The following is a 19,579-nucleotide window of genomic DNA, read 5'->3' as shown; positions in this document are numbered from 1 at the left end:
TTTATCGTTGAGCGGGGAGTAATAGGCGTGCGCGATGTTATTCACCGCAACAATGCAAGGGGGCGCGAAGTCGCGAAATCGCTATGAGTAGTTGGTGGGTGTGGTTAGTGGAGTGTTTATCCTCCGGTTACTTATAATGACTAGAACTGGAGTCGTATAGATGTACGTACTTCCTTGATCAACCGCTCTTCGTGCTGCTCCATCTTCGTTCGTGTTTTTAAAAATGGCGGTCGTGAAAACAAACCAAACCGGGAAAGTAGGGAAGCGGAAGTGCGTGTACAGCGGATGTAGAGTGGACCAATCAGAGCTCTCTTGTCTGCGACGCTGTCTGCGAGGCTTCTGCGGTGGTCACAATTTTTGGGAGGTGCGCGCAGAGCGTCTGCGAAGGTGGGGGGGCTACGCAGACGCTATCTGCGACGCCATCTGCGAGGACTGCGTTGTCAGCATAAATTGGCCTTAATACTTGATTTACAGAAAGTGAAAGTTAAATGAAATAAAATATTTTACTTGGTTATGTAGCGTATACACTGCAAAAAATTGAAAACTGAATTTGAGGATAAAATTACTTAATACTAGTGAAATTATCTTGCTGCATGGACAGATATTTTTTACTTGATGAGACGTCTTGGAATAAGTTGGGTGCGATCTAGAACTAGAGTTAATAATCTCAGAATGGGTGTTTTGTATTCTTCTAATAGGAAATGCGAGATCATTTCAACTATTCAAGATATTTTCACTTGTCAAGATATTTTTTTTGCAGTGTAGTTGCAGAGAGACAGCAAACTATCTGAGAGAGAGAGAGAGAGAGAGAGAGATGCAGAAAGGGTTGGGGGCACAGAACATGGCAGATCACCCCTATTGCCTCGGGGTAGACAGTGGTCATTAGCTCTGATGCTCAGGAAGAAAGGAAGAGGAGATAAAAGGCAGGAATGAGTGGAATTTCTCGAAATGTGTCCATTTGTGTGGCTTTGTCTCTCCAGTTGTCTGCCTTATCCCGTCTTACTGCTGCTCAGTCATATCCGTATGAAAGCTCCTGTCATCTCTCCATCTGTGTTTGCGCATGCATGCGCTTCCAGTAGTCCTTTTTTTTTTTTTTTTTTTTTTTTTTTACAGCCAATTGTTTCTCTAGCTGTCGTGCTTTTTAGTTTCTCCAGATGACCTGGTTTGAGGTTGAATGGCAGTGTTTTTTTTTTTTAAAGTTTTAAAGTGAAAGACAGAGGGTCGGGCTTCGAAAACAAGCAATGTGACCATTAAATAAATCATTACATGACTGGCATTTACAGTGGTGCTTAAGTTTGTGAACCCTTTAGAATTTTCTATATTTCTGCATAAATATGACCTAAAACATCATCAGATTTTCACACAAGTCCTAAAAGTAGATAAAGAGAACCCAGTTAAACAAATGAGACAAAAAATAATATACTTGGTCATTTAATTTATTGAGGAAAATGATCCAATATTACATATCTGTGAGTGGCAAAAGTATGTGAACCTTTTGCTTTCAGTATCTGGTGTGACCCCCTTGTGCAGCAATAACTGCAACTAAACGTTTGCGGTAACTGTTGATCAGTCCTGCACACCGGCTTGGAGGAATTTTAGCCCGTTCCTCCGTACAGAACAGCTTCAACTCTGGGATGTTGGTGGGTTTCCTCACATGAACTGCTCGCTTCAGGTCCTTCCACAACATTTCCATTGGATTAAGGTCAGGATTTTGACTTGGCCATTCCAAAAGCATTATCTTTATTCTTCTTTAACCATTCTTTGGTAAAATGACTTGTGTGCTTAGGGTCGTTGTCTTGCTGCATGACCCACCTTCTCTTGAGATTCAGTTCATGGACAGATGTCCTGACATTTTCCTTTAGAATTCGCTGGTATAATTCAGAATTCATTGTTCCATCAATGATGGCAAGCCGTCCTGGCCCAGATGCAGCAAAACAGGCCCAAACCATAATACTACCACCACCATGTTTCACAGATGGGATAAGGTTCTTATGCTGGAATGCAGTGTTTTTTCCTTTCTCCAAACATAATGCTTCTCATTTTAAACCAGAAAGTTCTATTTTGGTCTTATCCATTCACAAAACATTTTTCCAATAGCCTTCTGGCTTGACCACATGATCTTTAGCAAACTGCAGATGAGCAGCAATGTTCTTTTTGGAGAGCAGTGGCTTTCTCCTTGCAATCCTGCCATGCACACCATTGTTGTTCAGTGTTCTCCTGATGGTGGACTCATGAACATTACCATTAGCCAATGTGAGAGAGGCCTTCAGTTGCTTAGAAGTTACCCTGGGGTCCTTTGTGACCTCGCCGACTATTACACACCTTGCTCTTGGAGTGATCTTTGTTGGTCGACCACTCCTGGGGAGGGTAACAATGGTCTTGAATTTCCTCCATTTGTACACAATCTGTCTGACTGTGGATTGGTGGAGTCCAAACTCTTTAGAGATGGTTTTGTAGCCTTTTCCAGCCTGATGAGCATCAACAATGCTTTTCCTGAGGTCCTCAGAAAACTCCTTTGTTCGTCCTTTGATACACTTCCACAAACATGTGTTGTGAAGATCAGACTTTGATAGATCCCTGTTCTTTAAATAAAACAGGGTGCCCACTCACACCTGATTGTCATCCCATTGATTGAAAACACCTGACTCTAATTTCACTTTCAAATTAACTGCTGATCCTAGAGGTTCACATACTTTTGCCACTCACAGATATGTTATATTGGATAATTTTTCTCAATAAATAAATGACCAAGTATAATATTTTTTTCTCATTTGTTTAACTGGGTTCTCTTTATCTACTTTTAGGACTTGTGTGAAAGTCTAATGATGTTTTAGGTCATATTTATGCAGAAATATAGAAAATTCTAAAGGGTTCACAAACTTTCAAGCACCACCGTAGTAGATAATCTTATCCAGAGCAACATACAACATACCCAGAGCAGTCTGGGAAGCAGTTGGGGGCTAGATGCCTTGTTCAAGGGCACTTCAGCCATTCCTGTTGGTCCAGGGAATCAAACCGGCATCTTTTTGGTCCCAAAGCTGCTTCTCTAACCATTTGACCATGGCTTTATAAAATTCAGTATGCAATAATTTAGACATCTTGAAACAGAGTTGAGTTTGAATCCCAATGATGTCACAGTCATCCATGTTCGGGCATCCAAGAGAGCAGAATCAGCCAGGTGGGAGGGGCATACATTGTGAACCACAGCAAAACTAGCCAATCATGGGCATCTGTGAGCTCATGCATGCGGAAGAGGGTGGATAGCACTTTCCTCCAAGTGTGTTACGCTGCCCTGTGAGCAGCAGATTGGAAGAACAATGTGATGGTCTTCACTCTGACTGGGTGGTAGCTGTTGTATGATGGGGCAGAACTGACGAAATTAGGAAGAAAATCAGGGTTAAATCCTTTTAAAAATGGAAAAGAAGGATGAAACAACAAACACAGGCGCTAAATGTTTCACTTTGAGCTTCTCTGACTGTGATGTTTGTAGAGCTCATTAAAGTGGATTTATTTTTTTATTTTAATTGTAAGAGAAGAGCAAGCTAATTGGTTTGCCCTTAACCTTCCAGGGGTTTGTTTGTAGTGGTATTGGAAGGGGGATGTACAGTAAACGTGCTGAAATATTTATCAGCCCGTCATTATTGGCACAGACAGGTGATGAGGTAACAGTTATGGCTATGGGATTAGTCATGTAGTGATAATTATGTAAACTTTAATCACAAATTTGTGATGTTATTGTGCAGTCATGTTTTTTTTTTTAAATAATAATGTTACTAAATTGTCATTCTCTGCATCACATGACCGTTCTGTCATGCTTTTTTTTTTTTAATTGGCTTTATTTCCTCAATCCTCCAATCACTGCTTAGCAACCGTTGCTATCCATCATTTGCTCTGTCTGGTTTTGAGCGGAGAGAAAAATGCCAATAAGAGCAACACCTGATCCCCTGATGGTGTCGACCTGCAATCAGCGCTGACTTCCTGCTGTGTTCGTTTGATTATTGATGAAAAAATCTAAAAATGGGAAATGTTTCTCAACTTTGTTCATGATGAAAATGAATCTGTAACTCATTTAAAAGCAGTCAAAAGTTTGGGGACACCTTCTGATTCAATTGTGGGTGGTAGAAAAGGGCAACTGGACTTGCTTGAAGATTCTTGAAAACGTTTCACCTCTCGTCCAAAAGGCTTCCTCAGTTCTGTCTGACTAATAGGGAGTATCAGATATTTATCCTCTCCTGGCTCAGAATCAGAATTCTGATGACCAGCTCATCTAAGGTGTCACTGAGGCATCATGTTGGTGTGGGTCGCTGGAGGCTGGGTGTGAATGGCAAGTCATTAGGGTGATCAAAGGATTGCCCGTTAGGGTGATCAATGGCAATCTGACTCTCTCTGTCCTCCTGTGAGTCCCCGAAAACAGCTGGGTCCTGGCGTACACCCAGCCGTCTGGGAAGAGTGTCCAAGACCACCTTGTAGATGGTTGACAAATGATGTCTTAGACCCCCACCTCTGTTCAGTGATGGCCGTTCCAGGTTTACAAAAATGGCTTCTTTGACTCCTCGCTCATACCAACGATCCTCTCTGGCTAAAATGCGTACGTCACAATCCCGAAATGAGTGTCCTTCATTGTTAAGATGAATGTAGACAGCCGAGTCCTGGCCTGAGGAGCTGGCTCTCCTGTGTTGGGCCAAGCGCCTGTATAGCGGTTGCTTCGTCTCCCCAATATACGAATTTGTGCAATTCTCACTGCACTGAATTGCATACACTACGTTGTCCTGTTTGTGTCTGGGTATTCTGTCCTTAGGGTGGACCAGTTTCTGCTTCAGGGTGTTATTGGGTCTGAAATGTACTGGAATGTTGTGTTTGTAGAAGATCCTCCTGAGTTTCTCAGATAGACCAGAAATGTAGGGAATGACAATGTTCTTGCGTTTGTTCCTGTTATCATCCTTGTCAGTTATGTTCCTTTTTATGCTCTTTAGGAAAGCCCAGTTGGGATAACCGCAATTCTGAAGTGCTTTCTTGATATGGTTCTGCTCCTTCTCTTTTCCCTCTAATGTTGTAGGAATGTTCTGAGCCCTGTGTTGCAAGGTCCTAATGACCCCCAATTTATGTTCCAGTGGGTGGTGAGAGTCGAAAAGTAGGTACTGGTCTGTGTGTGTGGGTTTCCGGTAGACCTCGATACTAAGGCTTCTGTCTTGTCTAATGTGTACATCACAATCCAAGAAGGCTAGATTATTCCCACTGACATCCTCCCGAGTGAAGTTGATGTTGCTATCCACTGCATTGATGTGTTTCGAGAAAGCTTCCACCTCCTGGATTTTGATTTTAACCCAAGTATCATCCACGTATCTAAACCAATGGCTGGGAGCAACTCCTGCAAAAGTGGTCATCAACCGAGCTCTTTACTACAGATTGTACCCTGGGGAAGCCGTGCCTCTCATATACGGACTCCCCAAGATTCACAAAGAAGGAGCTCCTCTCAGACCTATTATCAGCAGTATAAACTCGGTCACATATAACATTGCTAAACACCTAGCCACAATCTTGGCTCCTCTGGTTGGGAATACACCATATCATGTCAAAAATTCCCAAGATTTTGCTTCTAAAGTTGCAGACCTCAAACTAGATTCAGATGAAACCATGGTTTCCTACGATGTCACTTCTCTGTTCACCTGCATTCCCACCACAGAAGCAGTCGAATCTGTAAGAAAACGACTCCTTCAGGATAGCTCCTTACTGGATAGAACGAAACTCACCACGGATCAGATTTGCACCCTGCTTGACCTCTGCCTGACTACCACTTATTTCCAGTTTAATGAAAGTTTCTACAGACAGAAGCATGGATGCGCCATGGGATCACCAGTGTCCCCTATTGTGGCTAATTTATACATGGAGGAAGTGGAACATATAGCTTTGACCACTTTTGCAGGAGTTGCTCCCAGCCATTGGTTTAGATACGTGGATGATACTTGGGTTAAAATCAAAATCCAGGAGGTGGAAGCTTTCTCGAAACACATCAATGCAGTGGATAGCAACATCAACTTCACTCGGGAGGATGTCAGTGGGAATAATCTAGACTTCTTGGATTGTGATGTACACATTAGACAAGACAGAAGCCTTAGTATCGAGGTCTACCGGAAACCCACACACACAGACCAGTACCTACTTTTCGACTCTCACCACCCACTGGAACATAAATTGGGGGTCATTAGGACCTTGCAACACAGGGCTCAGAACATTCCTACAACATTAGAGGGAAAAGAGAAGGAGCAGAACCATATCAAGAAAGCACTTCAGAATTGCGGTTATCCCAACTGGGCTTTCCTAAAGAGCATAAAAAGGAACATAACTGACAAGGATGATAACAGGAACAAACGCAAGAACATTGTCATTCCCTACATTTCTGGTCTATCTGAGAAACTCAGGAGGATCTTCTACAAACACAACATTCCAGTACATTTCAGACCCAATAACACCCTGAAGCAGAAACTGGTCCACCCTAAGGACAGAATACCCAGACACAAACAGGACAACGTAGTGTATGCAATTCAGTGCAGTGAGAATTGCACAAATTCGTATATTGGGGAGACGAAGCAACCGCTATACAGGCGCTTGGCCCAACACAGGAGAGCCAGCTCCTCAGGCCAGGACTCGGCTGTCTACATTCATCTTAACAATGAAGGACACTCATTTCGGGATTGTGACGTACGCATTTTAGCCAGAGAGGATCGTTGGTATGAGCGAGGAGTCAAAGAAGCCATTTTTGTAAACCTGGAACGGCCATCACTGAACAGAGGTGGGGGTCTAAGACATCATTTGTCAACCATCTACAAGGTGGTCTTGGACACTCTTCCCAGACGGCTGGGTGTACGCCAGGACCCAGCTGTTTTCGGGGACTCACAGGAGGACAGAGAGAGTCAGATTGCCATTGATCACCCTAACGGGCAATCCTTTGATCACCCTAATGACTCGCCATTCACACCCAGCCTCCAGCGACCCACACCAACATGATGCCTCAGTGACACCTTAGATGAGCTGGTCATCAGAATTCTGATTCTGAGCCAGGAGAGGATAAATATCTGATACTCCCTATTAGTCAGACAGAACTGAGGAAGCCTTTTGGACGAGAGGTGAAACGTTTTCAAGAATCTTCAAGCAAGTCCAGTTGCCCTTTTCTACCACCCACAGTTTACTATGACCTGGATGATTGAGAATCTTCACAGACTTCTGATTCAATGTTTTTTCTTTATTTTTATTAATTAAAAGTCACTTCCTGTCTTAAAGTAATGATGGATGTCGTTTCTCTTTACTTAGTTGTTCAGTTCTTGACACAATACAGTATGGATTACTACAGTTGTGGTGTGGAAGAGGGCTTTTTTATTATTTACTGTTTTGATCTCAAACTCATTTAAGAAGGCAATAAATTCGTCCACTAATTACCTTTCGACGAGATACACCTGTTAATTGAAAAGCGTTACAGGTGACGACCTCATGAAGCTGGCTAAGATAATTCCAATAGTGTGCAAAGTGTCCAAGGTAAATGCTAGACACTTTGAAGAATTTAAAATATCAAACGTGTTTTGTTAACCAGATACTTCTATTTATTTTTGTCGCGGTCCAAATCCTGCGCTCTGATTGGCTGGTGAGCAGGTCTGTATCCTATGGTACAGACCCCGGTTACGGACCTCTGGCGACTCGCTCGTTCACAACAACAACAAACATAGTAGCATTTTTTGTCAACATTTATCTTTTTTTTTTTTTTTAAATAAGATTTATTTATAAGATTATCAAAAATCTTATACATTTTTGCCAGCATTTCTCAGGAGAATAGCATTAATTTTACAGCATGGATAGTGATAACGACAGTGTTCAAAGCGAAAGCGAGTTTTACTACCCTGAGGAAGAAGAAATAAAAGAAAACATTTCAGGAGAAAGCGAAAAACCTGTAATTTGCTAATACCGAGCAAAAACATGGCTGAATCCTGAATGACTCCTATTTGTATAAATAGGGGACTACATAGGCGGCAAAATGTAGGGGTTTTTTTTGTTTGTTTTTTTGTTTTTTTTTTCCTGCCATGGAAGTGCACTTGTATACCGAGGAGGAAGCCATTTGCATTACAGCTGTGAATGAGGATTCAAAATAGCATTAATTTTACAGCATGGACAGTGATGACGACAGTGTGTTCACAGCGAAAGTGAGTTTTACTACCCTGAGGAAGACAAAATAAAAGAAAACATTGCATGAGAAAGCTAAAAACCTCTAACTTGCTAACGCCGAGCAAAAACATGGCTGAATGACTCAATTTTGTATAAATAGGGGACTACATAGGCGGCAAAATGTAGTCTTTTTCCTGCCATGGAAGTGCACTTGTATACCGAGGAGGAAGCAATTTGCATTACATATATATACATATATATAGTGTGTGTGTGTTCCAGATGTTATTTCATAGTTTTGATGTCTTCAGTATTGTTCTACAAAATACAGAAAAACCTATGAATGAGTAGAGTATGGGTGTACAAACTTTTGAATGGTATGGTGTTTGATGAAATGTTTTGACATTTTTCCTTTTAGCTTGTATTTAGATACTTTTCCCCCATATGATAGTGTTACCTCAATTTCTATTGGCCTTTTAAGCAGAGGTACCCCAAGAGCTGCACAGATTGACCCTGCCTGATTAGTATTAGCTGACTAGGCAAGGAAGACCACTTTTGGTAGAACCACTATGCTAACTCCAATGGTTGATTTTCAGAAATAATGAAGAATAAAGATGGCTTGCTAATAGGGTTGGGCGGTATTACGGTAAGAAGGTATCCCGAGGTATCCAAAAGTACCAACGGTATCGGTCTCATTACCGTCATTTTAAAAAAAATATATAATATCTAAATAAATATGGACTACATGAGGTCATAATATAAAATAATAAATTGAAGATCATCCCGAATAACTGTGTGATCGTATTTTCACTAATTCTATCAATTTCCTAAAGAAGTTCTCATCGCGTGCAGGGTTGTTTATGTCGTTACCATGGCAACCCTGCGTGACATTTGGAGTCTGACAGAGAGCTTCGCAAGAGACCGAGACCGCGGTTGAAAGATGGCAAGTCAAGATAACGAGTTAGTGGCAAAAAAAAAAAAAAACAACATCGGCAGTGTGGCAGTATTTTGGTTTCAAACCAAACGAAAAGGGAGAGCCAGCAAACACAGATGAAGCTGTGTGTAAAGTATGTAAGAAGACGGTCACGGTGCGAGAGGGGAACACCTCCAATCTGAGTGTTTTGAGTAGGTTACATGAGTAACAACAAGGTAAAATAATATAACGTATGACATTTGGGATGTGGGTAATAAACGTTTGAAATGTCATCTACTGAAGAAACTGAAGAAAACATCGTAGCGTAAACTGTTAGGTTTCTGGTGGGAATTAGCAATGCGCTTGCTATCTTTGTTGGGTGTGTTAAACCGTATGGATTTAAGTGGAATAATTGTAAGGAGTTATGTGATCAAGACAACGTTTTTAGCAAGGTAAGGCCATTTGATTATTAATTTCCCCGCCATGGCATGACGTGGGCCCATATGATTTTGCCTTGTGCAGCTATCACGCATTTGAATTAGGTTCGCCTCATTTGCGCTGAAGAATATGGTTTATCGCGCAGTCTAAACGGGGTGTTGGTTGATTCTTTTTCTTTTCTTTTTTTTTTATTTCCCATGCTTGAAAGGGTATGATCCTGCTCATCGTGTACTTTTTTTTGATGGAGTAGGTGAAATAGTGCTGCAAATGGCGTTTCAACGCAGACATGTGTAAACGACAGTTGAATGCTATTTTCAAGATGAAGGAAGAGTTGCGTGATGCTTTGAAATATCTCTTAATCCATTCATCAATGCACAAAATTCACTTTGCTGCTTAATCCATACCACAATGCACACAATTCGCTATGCTGCTTTTAAATAGTACATTTGAGGCATAGGCGCAGGTCTGGACAAGGTCCGCCGGTATAGGCGCACGTTACACAGTAGGCCGAAACAAAATATTATTTTTTTCTCAGTAATACCGTATACCCCGGGAAAACACAGAGACAGTTTAAAGGTATCAAAATTTGGATACTGCCCAACCCTACTTGCTAAGCTCACCACTAATATAGCTAGTTAGTTAGTTCAGTGGTTTTTGAGAAGTCATATATTTTAAGTTATCCAACGAAATCGGGTCGTACATGAGCTGATAGCCGACGAGACATGTAGCACTGAGTTGGCTATAAGCCATGTACGACGAGATTGAGTGGAATAACTTTTTATTCTATTCACGTTCACTGGATTTTGAAAAATGGAGCATTTTAAAAAATTTTTGCAAATTCGATAAATAAAAACTTTACACAAAACGTCTGACAAAATCATTTCCACTTAAAATGTAAACAAACCGGTGAAATGACAGTAGCAATTTGTGAAAAATGAGACAATGATTCTTGAAAAATAAATGTTCTATCAAATACTTTTTTCCATATTTTGTTGCTTTTTTTTGGGGGGGGGGGTTGGTTTTGAGTAGAGTTTTTAGTTTGTTCTCGGTTGGTTCAGCAACACACTCCACCATTTTGTTTTTCCCTACTCATGGTATATGAGCTGATATCCTTGTAGTGGAGTAGCCAATTGGAGTGTGCAATTGCTCATATCCAGTGAATGTGGATAGGCAGTTTCTAATAGCCAATTGTTAGCTCTCCATGGTCCATTTGAAACAGAAATTCAACAGTCATTCTTGGGTCTCATGGCAATTACAGTTCGTATGCCACAAAGCCCAATCAAGATTTGGGAAATCAGAACATAACATGAACGCTTGCAGAACGAAGAAATCGAATGTATAACGACAAACATGCAAAATAGCAATAACTTTTAAAATGTAAACTAGGCAGGATTCTCCACTTTTCAAAAATAAAAGGTGGTGGAGGGGGTGGAGCCCCAGTGGGGGGGGGGCCAGGGGGACAAAGTCCCCCTGAAGCTGACGGACTTTGGGCTTTTTTGATCGTGAAACTGGCCAATAAATGGATAGGAAATGCTAAATCATTGTTAAAATTATTTTACAAAAAATTAACACACTTACTGTGTGTTTCATCTTTATTGCCAATGTGAGACTCATTTGACATTTCAGTTGAGACTGATCCGCCTGTTGCGCATCCCTGAATTAATTATATTTTTTTTGTGTGTGAAAAATAAATGAACTTTCATGCATACTCCAGGAAGTCCTGCAGTAAACAAACACTGAAGCAACGGGGAAATGCAGCTCTCGCCTACACAATCTCAGATACGTAAAATAAAAGACCTGAACTTAACTTGTGTGTGTGTGTGTGTGTGTGTGTGTGTGTGTGTGTGTGTGTGCGCTGTTATAAGATTACTGTAACTGCGTATGGTCAGAAAAGACGATAGATAAGCGTAACCGTTGCACAAGAACGCTACAAACACCTGCAGAGTTACTGTATTTAGCTGCTGGCTAATTATTTTGGCTACTTCAGGTAGCCCTGTATGCATTCGTTTAATGGTCTTCTGCGTGTTAGTCACAAAATTATAATAAAGCAAATACTTTACGATTTATTTGGTGTATAATGATGAAGTAACTTTTTTTGCCAAGGGAAGGGTGGCGGACCAGAATTATAACATGACGGTGCGCCATTTTAAAAGCACCCATGGAGAACACTGCTGGGCATTTTTCCACGAGACTTGCCAGTTTTTTTTTTTTCTGCGAAGCCGAAATTGAACAGCGTTCGCTTTCATTTTTCGCGGTCGCCATCATGCTCTACCATACAGGATAGGGTCACCATCTTACCATGTGGGAACCATGTGATATGCTATAATTTAATACGCGCTAAATGATTGGACGATTATAAGAAGGATAAGCCAATCGGTTCCCACCTTTTATCTAGTCACATGTACACAGCCTCAGCAACGTAATGGTGTTTCTTTTCAAATAAGTCCGACAAGAAAGTTCAAACAATTACGGGAAAATTGCATTTGGCCGAAAAACAACCGATTCAGACGTCATTACAACCGATGATTTCGATCGGCAATCGGTTACTAATGAAAACCCTGGTGTGATCAGTTGTTCGTTTAGCAAGAGAATGATGGAACTGTCAGTGCACACACGCACACGGACTTCCTCTGTCTGCTTAACTGCGTGAAGCGAGCGATTTCATGCACATTATTTGCTTTAATCCCCTCAAATTAAATAACTTCCCAGCCACAGAACAGAACGGCCTGATATTTTGAGATATTACAGAAATGAACATGTATCACAATGGCCAAATTTTAGAGGGAACTAAATTTCACCGATTTTATGAAAGCGAAAGGCCGTCTAGCTTTAACTTCAATAAGAGAAGATGGGGCAGCCATGGCCTGAAGGTTAGAAAGAAAGAAAGAAAGAAAGAAAGAAAGAAAGAAAGAAAGAAAGAAACCACAACTTTATTCATCACACACTTGTGAAATTTCCTCTCTGCATTTAACCCATCTGAAGCAGTGAGCAATGAGCGCGCACACATACCCAGAGCAGTGAGCAGCCATGCTAACAGCGCCCGGGGAGCAGTCGGGAGTTACACTACCGTTCAAAAGTTTGGGGTCACTTTGAAATGTCCTTATTTTTGAAAGAAAAGCACTGTTCTTTTCAATGAAGATCACTTTAAACTAATCAGAAATCCACTCTATACATTGCTAATGTGGTAAATGACTATTCTAGCTGCAAATGTCTGGTTTTTGGTGCAATATCTCCATAGGTGTATAGAGGCCCATTTCCAGCAACTCTCACTCCAGTGTTCTAATGGTACAATGTGTTTGCTCATTGCCTCAGAAGGCTAATGGATGATTAGAAAACCCTTGTACAATCATGTTAGCACAGCTGAAAACAGTTGAGGTCTTTAGAGAAGCTATAAAACTGACCTTCCTTTGAGCAGATTGAGTTTCTGGAGCATCACATTTGTGGGGTCGATTAAATGCTCAAAATGGCCAGAAAAATGTCTTGACTATATTTTCTATTCATTTTACAACTTATGGTGGTAAATAAAAGTGTGACTTTTCATGGAAAACACAAAATTGTCTGGGTGACCCCAAACTTTTGAACGGTAGTGTAGGTGCCTCGCTCAAGGGCACCTCAGCCCAAGGCTGTCCCATATTAACCTAACTACATGTCTTTGAACTGTGGGGGAAACCGGAGCACCCGGAGGAAACCCACGCAGACACGGGGAGAACATGCAAACTCCACACAGAAAGGCCCTCGCCAGCCCCGGGGCTCGAACCCGGACCTTCTTGCTGTGAGGCGACAGCGCTAACCAGTACACCAGCGCAGCCTTGGGCCCAAAGGGTCACTGGTTTGATTCCTGGGACCAGCAGAAAAAATGCGAGAGGATGAACAATGAACAGTTTATCCCTCCCTCTATATCATGGGATAAATGCAGAGGAGGAATTTCGCTGTGCTTGAGTGTACATGTGATAAACAAAGGCTTTTTTCTTCAGTATATCTGAGATAACATTTGACTTACTGAACTCTCACTTGCATTCAGTGTACTCATCTGTGAAAATGGGAAACTGTGGGCTGATGTTCTAGTGCTCTAGATGGTTATCATAGCGTGTGAGAGAGAGAGACAGAGAGAGAGACACTTCCTCCCTGGTTTTAATCTCACCCTCCTTGTTTTTCATCAGAATAGAACTGTGAACACCCTGAATTCTCTCACACACACCTGAAAACACACACACTGCCCGCCTTTGTTTAGTCGGCACAGACACCAAACCCTCCCAGCGTCTGATGAGTAAACTTACACCACGAAGACACACACACACCCGCACACCACAGCAACACACACATACGCAAATGCCCTCTGGCTGAAGAGGCTTTTTAAACAGGATTTGTGTGTGTGTGTGTGTGTGGGGGGGGGTTATAGGGTTGCAGTTTTGGAGTATCATGGGCCTTATTGGTATGACATTTACAAACCTAGATTGTAGTATTATATATTTTTATAAAGATGATTAAATCTGTCTCAAAGCAACGTTACAGACCTCATTGCCTTCACCTCCAGTGAGCAAAAATAAATGCAACAATGATGAAGTCTCTCATAGTGCTTTAAAAGCTTAACTTGTATTAGCTTCATTTTCCATTTCTTACATCATCCATGTAAAATCTGCTATTGTGTGTTTAAATGAACCCCAGATGAACTCAGGCTGTACTATAACTAATATACACACACACACACACACACATCACCACCCTGTTCACTGTCTGAGGTTTATTCAGGCTTTCTCTGAGCTTCAGAATGAACATTATCGATTCCGTTCAAACAGTGAAAACGTTGCTGCAAAATCCCATGTTTTTGCAGTAATTTATTTGCGCTCCTGGTGCTTCAACTTTTCACGAAGGTGAAAGAGTCATCAAGCTCGAATTTGAGTTTAACGAGGTGACTTGTGCCGGTGGTTACTAAACTAACTGTGTGTTGTACAAGATGCGTTCCCTGCCTTCATCAAAGCTGCCGTTTCCTTTTGATAGCTTTTTCACAACCACACTTTCCTCCATCGTTCAGATTTCTCCCTATTAAACCAAGACTGTGAGTGGTGGCAAAAAAAACAGCAAGAGAGAAGGTACTTTTACACCAAGGGAATAAAACATGTTCTCCTCCTCCCTTTGTCCGTTTTTCTTCCTCTGACGCACTCTGTGTCTCCCTGCGGCCTTTTCCTAAAGTAGTAAACTTCCAGTTAAAGCTCTGTCTGTCTCTCTCTCGTCAGTAATAGATCTCTTCCTGTATTGCTGCCCACTGCAACAGAAAATAGCTCAGCCAAAGTAACCACCAAAACGTGTGTCTGTATTTAGTACCAATGTCCAGTTGTGTGGGTGTGTGTGCGCACACGTGCTGCATCTGCCATTTTACGAGACTGGTTGTTTTTAAATATCCCTGCTGCTTGTTTCTTCTCTCTCTGCCCCGTTCAGTGATTCTAGCGTCTGATTGGCTGTTCCTCTCTCCTAGGTGAGTCTGGATTGGGCAAATCGACGCTCATCAATTCGCTCTTTCTGACCGACCTGTACTCCAAAGATTATCCCGGACCGTCCCAGAGGATCAAAAAGACAGTGCAGGTATTCCACACCCTTTCACCCATGACCTCTCGCAAGACTGATCCAGCTGTATCGCTTTCTCTTTATCTGTCTTGACCTCTGAGCACAAGTCTTCATCAGGGCTTTTAATCAGGCCTGAGCAAACACACACAGAACTCCTGCTGCATTAAAGGCTGTGATGACGCAGACCAGAGCAAACGCTCCGAGAGCCTGGATCTGAGACCAAGCCTGGAGTTTTATCCATATTAGGAGATGATAAACAGTGCTGGGGTTCAGCATGGGGGTCCAGATGGAGGACAAGATCCAAGCTGGGAGTTGGGCTGATTGGAGTCAAGCGTTGGTGATGGTGGTGGGCGGGTTTTTTTTCTCTCTTTTCCTTTTTTTGGTGGGGGTGATGGAGTTGACATTCCAGCAGAGGCAAGCGAGGTTCAAGGGGGGATCTTAGGAATGTTCCCACGAAACACCAACAGCCAGAGGCGACTGCTTTACCAGCATTCCCGACATTCCCAATTTTCCCAGCGCGCATCTCCGTCTTGGTTCAGACGGAGAGCGACGCCTAAACAATAGTGCTTAAAAACATTCATTTTTATCTTTAGACATCGTCTTGAGGAGTTGTGTGGGGGTTTTTTTTCTTGTGTTCTTGATAACTCTTCTACATTCTTTAAACATTTGCACTATTTACTTAAATGATTGAATGTATTTAAATCTATTCGGATGATAACGAGTCTGTTTTGTAGCTTTTATAAATTAGCAGTACTGCGGATAGTTTTGAGTGCTGTCGCCTACTTTAAGTGCATGTCTACGAGTTTGTATATGAGCTCAAAGACACGCCCACTGTCTGCGCAAAATTTTAGGAAAGGTGGCACTTTGACTCTCATCTCATTATCTCTAGCCGCTTTATCCTGTTCTACAGGGTCGCAGGCAAGCTGGAGCCTATCCCAGCTGACTACGGGCGAGAGGCGGGGTACACCCTGGACAAGTCGCCAGGTCATCACAGGGCTGACACATAGACACAGACAACCATTCACACTCACATTCACACCTACGGTCAATTTAGAGTCACCAGTTAACCTAACCTGCATGTCTTTGGACTGTGGGGGAAACCGAGGAAACCCACGCGGACACGGGGAGAACATGCAAACTCCGCACAGAAAGGCCCTCACCGGCCACGGGGCTCGAACCCGGACCTTCTTGCTGTGAGGCGACAGCGCAAACCACTACACCACCGTGCCGCCCAGCTTTGACTCTTTTAAATATAATAGAATGTGGATTTTTTTTTTAATTAGTCTTGGCCAATTCCCTCTTAACAGACAGCGCTCTCCTATCATAAGGCAACTACCAATCAGGAACGGTGAAGACCTAAGACATTCCTCTGAGATGCATGAATCCAGAAATCCACATCTTGTTGACCTCGCCGAGCAGCTTAATGCACTCCGAGCAAAGCGCTACCTGTCCACGTCTGCACACAGACACCTGCAATTGGCTAGTTTCGCTGTGATTGACAGCTGAGAGAGACAACATGCCCCTCCCACCCTGACAGCACGGCCATGTCAGTTTTTACGAGTAAACGCCATCATGACATTACAGATAAAGATGAGATTGTACCATCTGCATACTTTAGCTTATATTTCCTGATGCATCATTTTACCTGTAAAACTGGTTACATTTTACATCATAGCCACAGTGCGTGTACCATTTACTGCTTGTATTTTTTGGTCTATGTTGCAGTAGTGCAAAAGATGCTTAATTGTTCATCAATTTGGGCTTTGGAATCGACCCTGCAGAATCTGTAAGGCTTAAGCTGATTGCTTGAGCAAAAATCTCCTAGATTTAGTCTCCAAGAGTGTTAGCAAGTAGTTGTTGCGCAACCGGATTGGCTGCTGCAGTCTCCGACCCAGGGGGGAACCATGTATTGTAGGTTGCATTATAGATAACCCCCCCCCCAAAGTAAAGCGTTTCAGGTGTTATTTTGTCCCATCCTTCCTGCAAATAGGTCTTAAGGTGTGTACCCATGCAGGGTCTTCGTCATATTTTTCATTTCTAAATTTTCCACACATTCTCTATTGGGGACAGAAGGGACAGGAACCCTTTTCTTCCACAGCGACACCTTTGTAATGTGTGCAGAATGTGGTTTGCATTGTCTTGTTGAAATCTCCCTGGAAATGATGTCTTCTTCAAGGCAGCCCTACATGTTGCTCCAAAATCTCAGTGTACTATTCTGCATTAACGCTCCATCACAGAAGTACAAGTTATCTTTGCCAAGGGCACTGACACAACCCCATACCATGACACACCCTGGCTTTCGGTCTTGTTCCTGGTAACAGTCTGGATGGTCCTTTTTGGCTTTGGTCTGGAGCACACGGCGTCCATTTCTTACAAAAAAAAAAACCAAAACTGGTATATCGAGTCATTTGACCACAATAAACGTTTCCACTGTGTGATGGTCCATCCCAGATGCCTCCGAGCCCAGAAAAGTCGACGGTGCTTCTGGACACGTTAACATAAGGCTTCAGTTTTGCGCAGTAAAGTTTTAACTGGTGTCTGTGGATGTAACTCCGTATTGTAGCTTGACAAAGGTTTGCCAAAGTAATCCTGAGCCCATGTGGTTCTATCAGCTATAGATGAATGACGGTTCTTGATACAGTGCCGCCTGAGGGCTCGGAGATCACGAGTGTTCAGCTTAGGCTTGAGCCCTTGCCCTTTTACACATCGAAATTCCTCCAGATTCCTTGAATGGTTTAATAATGATCTGCACCATTAAAGGTCATGGGCAATGGTCAGAGGTGAAACGTAGAATATCAACTTTATTGTTTAGAAGAACGACCCAAAAAGCAAATTCAATTTTCCTGGTATCTAATTTGCACCCTAAAATTTAATAAAACGGTTAAAATATACTGTTTTGCCCAATTTCCAAAGGTTTGTTTACATCTCACTTATGTGCACTTTCACCGCCAGGGGACCGTCGTCGTGATGTCATTCAACCCAAACAGACCGGGAGCAGTTCTGTGTTTACCTGCGAACCGAGCACACGTGTACGGACTTTGGTCGTGAGAGGTTGTGTAAAATGTCTGAAAGCGAGAGCGATTTTGAAGTAGGAACTCTCCAAATTGCATATCGAGAGGTGAAACCATACATGTATGAACCTATGGCCGTTGCGAAGCAATTGGTGAATGTGGTTCACTGGTTTGACCGTGCGGCCTCGGAATCGGACAGCGACTCAGCCGACTCTTATCGCGGTGACGCCGGACCTCAACAAGACTCGCACCTAAACGATTTATCCTGGTAGTTATGATAAATTCTTACTTTCGTCGTAATACTAAATAAGAGCCCTTTTGAAGAATAATTAAACCGCCCTCCCTAGTGGATATAGGGAACAATTACTGGACAGTGCGCCGGTAGGCCACATTAGCCTGCCATCCGCGACATTATACTATTTATAGCCGACTCTAAGCGAGGAAATATCCCTTTGTCTCATTTCCACAATGATTATACAGGATCCCTCAGGATTCTTGACTTGTCAATTGCAAGCAAAAGTAAAAATGTTTACGTCCAATCTTCTCCTTTTTGCTTGAGCGTTGCTGCTCCATTTCTTCTTTGACTGCTTGATTTTGTTTCACGTGCACAATCCACTGTCTCTGCCTCGTCTCGTCTTCCGGGAAAAAAAACAACCCTCTGGCTTCACGCGCACAATCCATTCTCTCCGCCTCATCTCCTCTTCCAGAAAAAGCCAACCCACTCGCTCTGCCTCTTCTCTTTCGGAAAAAGCCAATCCACTCTCTCTACCTCTTCTCCTCTCTCAGAAAAAGGTAAAAACTTCTTCCTGAACCGGAAGTTCACTGTACAACAAGGCATGTTTTTTCTTTGGAAATTCCCAAACGCACGTCTGCACTCAAGCCGAACGGCAATGTAAGTAAACGGAAGTGGACTCAACTCAAGCGGTTTGTTTGACTTAAATAACGTCACGCACGGAGTGGTCACGAAAATCGCCGAACAGAAATTCACCGTGATCCGCGCTAACTTATTTTAATTATTACTTATTAACGATACTTCTTGGGACCAGAAGAAAATTACAGAGGGTTTTTTAACACACAAAGTTTCAAATGCGCATAAAATTAAAACCATTGCCTATGAGCTTTTAAGGGTCAAATATCCAAATCCCTTCCTATCTTTTTTTTTTTTTTTTTGAGGAACATTGTTTTTAAACATATTTCAATAATTTTCTCATGCATTTGTTGACAAACTGGAGATCATCCTCTGATCTTTGCTCCTCAAAGATTAGGCCTTTCCTGGATACTGATTTTGTACTAAATCATGTTCAGTCAACTGTTGACATCACCTGTTTCAAATCGCATCATTATTTAATTGTTGTACCTTGTTACTAGCCCTAAATTGCCCCCATCCCAACTTTTTTTTGGAATGTGTTTCAGGCCTGAAACGCAGGAATGGGTGTATATATTAACAAATCAAATGAAGTTGACCAACAAAACATGAAATATCTTGGGTTCAGTCTGTCTGCAATGA

General features: G+C 42.3%; 1 protein-coding gene across 2 annotated transcripts in view; it reads left to right on the top strand.

Annotated features, from left to right (window-relative positions):
- Positions 1-19,579, top strand: part of LOC132890983 (septin-7-like) — a 125,716-nt gene that overhangs the window by 82,868 nt on the left and 23,269 nt on the right. For both annotated transcript variants that reach the window (XM_060928400.1, XM_060928399.1), the window contains exon 3: positions 14,973-15,079. In XM_060928400.1, the coding sequence (XP_060784383.1) occupies positions 14,973-15,079 (107 nt within the window). The remainder of the gene's footprint in view (positions 1-14,972; positions 15,080-19,579) is intronic.

Source organism: Neoarius graeffei, chromosome 8, assembly GCF_027579695.1.
Source record: "Neoarius graeffei isolate fNeoGra1 chromosome 8, fNeoGra1.pri, whole genome shotgun sequence".
Taxonomy (NCBI): domain Eukaryota; kingdom Metazoa; phylum Chordata; class Actinopteri; order Siluriformes; family Ariidae; genus Neoarius; species Neoarius graeffei.
Note: the sequence above shows the minus strand (reverse complement) of the source record. Positions and strands in the feature narration are given on the sequence as shown.